This window comes from Trematomus bernacchii, unplaced genomic scaffold, assembly GCF_902827165.1.
Source record: "Trematomus bernacchii unplaced genomic scaffold, fTreBer1.1, whole genome shotgun sequence".
Classification (NCBI taxonomy): Eukaryota; Metazoa; Chordata; class Actinopteri; order Perciformes; family Nototheniidae; genus Trematomus; species Trematomus bernacchii.
This window is the reverse complement of record NW_022987733.1, coordinates 1996283-2000249: the sequence shown is the minus strand read 5'-3', so window position 1 is coordinate 2000249 and position 3967 is coordinate 1996283. Positions and strand designations below refer to the sequence as shown.

The window sequence follows — 3967 nt, the reverse complement described above, 5'->3', positions numbered from 1 at the left end:
GAGGGATGAAACCCTCTTTTAATGGTCACACATGCAGAGCACACAGCACACACAGTGAAATGTGGCCTCTGCATTTAACCCATCCTAGTACCAGGAGTTTAGTACTAGGATCTTTTTTCAAGAGCTCTTGACTTTCACAGCATTTGTGTGTTTTTCAGCCACTGTGATTGATAGAGCCACATTCAGTTAGTCTTTGATTTTTTGCCTTTGCCAAAATTACTAAAGTTTATTTTTGTACTTTTGTGTGGATTCGTGCAGATGAGTCCAAGTCTCTGTGTCACTTCCCTGACATATTTATTAATCACTTCAATGTTGCAGCTGAAACAGAAGGATTGAGTCGTTTTTAAACTATATGAAGCTCAGCGCAAGTTCAACCAGGAAGACCGTCTTTACTCATTCATTTACTATTTCTATGTCACTACTCTCTCTCCTCTCAATAAGTGATCGGGGGCGTCACTCCCCAGCTTAACCAATCACTTCGCTCTATTTTCAGAAGCCTATCATAGCGCTCTGCTAACCCTTTTAAATCTGCTCTCCCCTCTGACAGCTGTCATTTCGACGCAACCCTCCTCCACCCCTCTTCACCTCCTGTCCCTCTGAATCCAGGGTCAAGCTAAGCCCCTCCCCTTCAGACCGACCCAACTATCCATTCACCACCACCAGGGTCAAGCTAAGCCACTCCCCTTCAGACCGACCCCAACTATCCATTCACCACCACCAGGGTCAAGCTAAGCCACTCCCCTTCAGACCGACCCCAACTATCCATTCACCACCACCAGTGTCTAGACCCCGGGGGGTTTCATCGAATCGGTTCTCCCCTCCCGAATGATACTCCTGCACAACGGGGCCTAATCGCCAAAACTCCATTACATTCATTTGTGTATTCCTGGCAATAAATATGTATTCTTATCAAAACCGTCTCTCCTGATTGAAATACTGTTAGATATCTTGTGAGTTTCTTCTTCACATATAACAATATAACATATCTGATAAGTGGAGTGGAAGTATGAAGTAGCAGAAAATTAAAAATACTCAGTTAAGTAAGTAAGTAAAGTACATCACAAATGTTGCTACTACTAAAAATGTACTTCATCATTTTACTGAAAGCCAATCAGAGCACAGAAGGGCTTTATAAGGAGACAAAGTGTTTGTCCTTGTCGTTTTCTTTCATATTGCTCGTCGAAGTTATCAGTACGTTAATCAAGCCGAATAAGGTCAAAACTATTCGATAGGTTGCAACGTGACCTTGACGTACATTAAAACTTACCACCATAACCTCAGAGTAGAAGTCGACTAAAGAGCGTCACATCAGAGCAGACGCTCTCTGACAGCTTCAGGTCTGCAGCAGGACTTCAGACTCTTGTCCACGATGAACAGAAGAACTCAGCAGGAAATGGGTAATTCAATATATTCTAATTTGTATGTGTGTGAGTGTAAAACATTGCTTTTTTCTTTTACCGAGACATTGTTTATATTTTTTCCTATTCATAGTGTTTCTGATTCGTGACCAGATCTGAGCCACAAAGGGTTTAAAATAACAACATTTATTTCAAATGTGATCTTTAAAATTGTGATTTTCAAACTCTGATAAACACAGAATTATAAATTCAATGCATTTGTTTCTCTCAATAAATTGAGTAAGAAACTGGTGATGTATCAACATCTTCTTATGACAAAATCAATTTGATTATTTAAAATGAATCTGATTTTAGTTTGTCTAATGGTTTTTAGTTTCAGCAGAAATAAATGTCTTTGTAATTTTAAAGAAAAAGTCAGAGTGAGAACCGAACAATTCTCTGTGTGTGGTTTTTAGTTCTGCTTTAGATTAATATCTGTGACTGGAGATGAACGTTACTCATACATTAAGACTTAACACATTTTTATCTTTCTATGTAGAAGTGCGTGGTTGACTTCTGCTTCTGATTCCTTACATAACTGCAACTGTTTTTAAATATTGATTTAATCCCAAAATCCACCTTTCAGTACAATGGTTCCTCATGGATGCTCAACACACTGGGAGTAAAACTGCATTAAAATATAAATAATGTGTTTATCTTTCAGAGGAAATTGAAGAAGAAGAAGCTGACTATGTTAATGTATCAAAAGGCGCTGTGGATAAAAAGAGAACCCGTCCAGGTGCATTATGAACACAAAACAATCCTCATTTAATATTGTCAAAAATGGGATTTATGCAGCAATCATAGTGTTAAAGAATGGGAGTAAAGAAAGTTGAAAGTGTGAATATTGAATTGTCTCTTTTTGTTCTAAATGTATCCTAAGCATCTGTGACTGTCATGTTGTTTAGGGTTTTTAACTGAATTATTATTTTTCAGGCCGGAGGTTTTTTCTTCTGATTGCAGTGTGTTGGCTCATACTGTTAGCCATCATGGGTCTCCGTATCTACTGTGAGTATCTTCTGTGTGAATGTCAGTTCAACAGTTTGTATTAGATGTGACCTGAAGCTCTGTAACTCTGTCTGTTGACCCAACAACATCTCCCCTCTCGTTTGCTGCAAAGATTCTGCAATAGCAGGCTGAAATATGTGTTAAGGGTGAAGTGTGTGTGTGAAGGTGTCTTCCTGTTCTCCATATTTTGCAAAAGGCAGTGGTTTGAAATGTCAGAGCTGTTGTAAGAAGTCTACAATACAGAGGAGACCAGTCACTTTCCAAATGCATTTAGCTCTTTGCTATGTGAAGCAAACATGTGAACCCATTCTTCAATGTTTATCAAGAATATTAAAACACTCAAAGACACAAGCCTTACAGCCCAACACCTTCCTCTCTTTGTCTCTGTAGTGACCTCTGAACTTTCAGGAAACAATGCCGAGCTGTACTCACGAATCCAGGAGCTGGAGACACAGAATGCAAACTTGACGAGGGACAACAAGAATCTGGCGGACCAGTTGGGCAACCTGACACAAGCCTATAATGTCTCAGAGAGCAACAACAAAGACCTGTCTGCAGGAGTCCAGGAGCTGAACACACGAAACCAGGAGCTGGAGACTGAGAAGAAGAACTTGAAACAGCAAATACAAGACATGACAACAAACTGGAATGAGCTCAACGTCAGTCGAGCTCAGTGGAGCATCGATTCCTACTGCTTAGGAAATACCGGTATGTTCAGATCCTATATATTAGGTCATTATTACAATATTTTCATACTGCAGTCATGATGTTGATTGTTTGGACTCTGTTGTTTCAGATAAAAAGTGTCAAGCTTGTCAGAAGGGCTGGAATCTCACTCAACCCAGCTGCTATGCGTATAATAACGCTCAGCCTCCTAATCGAAAAACCTGGGAAGAAGCTCGAGATGACTGCAAAGGAATGAATTCAGTTCTGGTTGTTGCTCATGATTCAGAGGAAAAGGTAAACCCATTAATATGACGCAATTAAGAAAGTAATTGTGTTTTGTGTAGGTTTGAACACACTTTGGGTCTTTAGGTCATTATGTGTTTATTACAGTTTAATGTTTAAATATCTGACAACTCTCTCTGTTTTCCAGGCAGCAATCAATGACAAAACTTTTGGATCTGCCACCAAAACTGAAAACTTGACTTGAATATATAAGCAATTAAACAACATCTTACATTTCTTTTCACACAATACGTCTCCTTGCAGTATCAACACTAATTTGGCTGACTTTTATATTTGATCCAATTGGTAGATAGGCTGTATTTACGCCATAACGGTGCACAGCTGATAGAAAGGGACACCTACTGTTTTTTTTATACAGTCTATGGTTGGTACAGAGGATTGTGGGTAATGTAATGTCTTCGGCCATCCAAAACTCATAGAAAACGATTTGTTTCTCAGAATTGAAGGGGAAAACGTGACAAAAGCATTGTACACACACTAAAACCTATCAATGTCATTTAATTAACAAGGATAATCTGGTGTTTTTGAGTTGATGAGTAGTGGAGATATCACTGTCAAATCAATCGACAGTAAGGGGAATACTTACTTCCGGG

At 39.2% G+C, this 3967-nt stretch overlaps 1 protein-coding gene across 1 annotated transcript; it reads left to right on the top strand.

Moving 5' to 3' along the window:
* The first annotated feature begins 1340 nt into the window (after positions 1–1340).
* LOC117494850 (C-type lectin domain family 12 member B-like) lies at positions 1341–3383 on the top strand. The gene is made up of 4 exons (XM_034145840.1): positions 1341–1397; positions 2334–2405; positions 2796–3113; positions 3202–3383. Exons 1-4 carry the CDS (start codon positions 1370–1372, stop codon positions 3381–3383), a joined length of 600 nt encoding a protein of 199 aa, XP_034001731.1. The 5' UTR covers positions 1341–1369.
* The last annotated feature ends 584 nt before the right edge of the window (positions 3384–3967 follow it).

Bases quoted from the DNA above. Each gene is read 5' to 3' on its own strand.
- LOC117494850 (XM_034145840.1), top strand. From the start codon at position 1,370: ATGAACAGAAGAACTCAGCAGGAAATGG. The intron at 2,406-2,795 runs GTGAGTATCTTC...TTGTCTCTGTAG, and splicing joins CATGGGTCTCCGTATCTACT to TGACCTCTGAACTTTCAGGA. The intron at 3,114-3,201 runs GTATGTTCAGAT...CTGTTGTTTCAG, and splicing joins CTACTGCTTAGGAAATACCG to ATAAAAAGTGTCAAGCTTGT.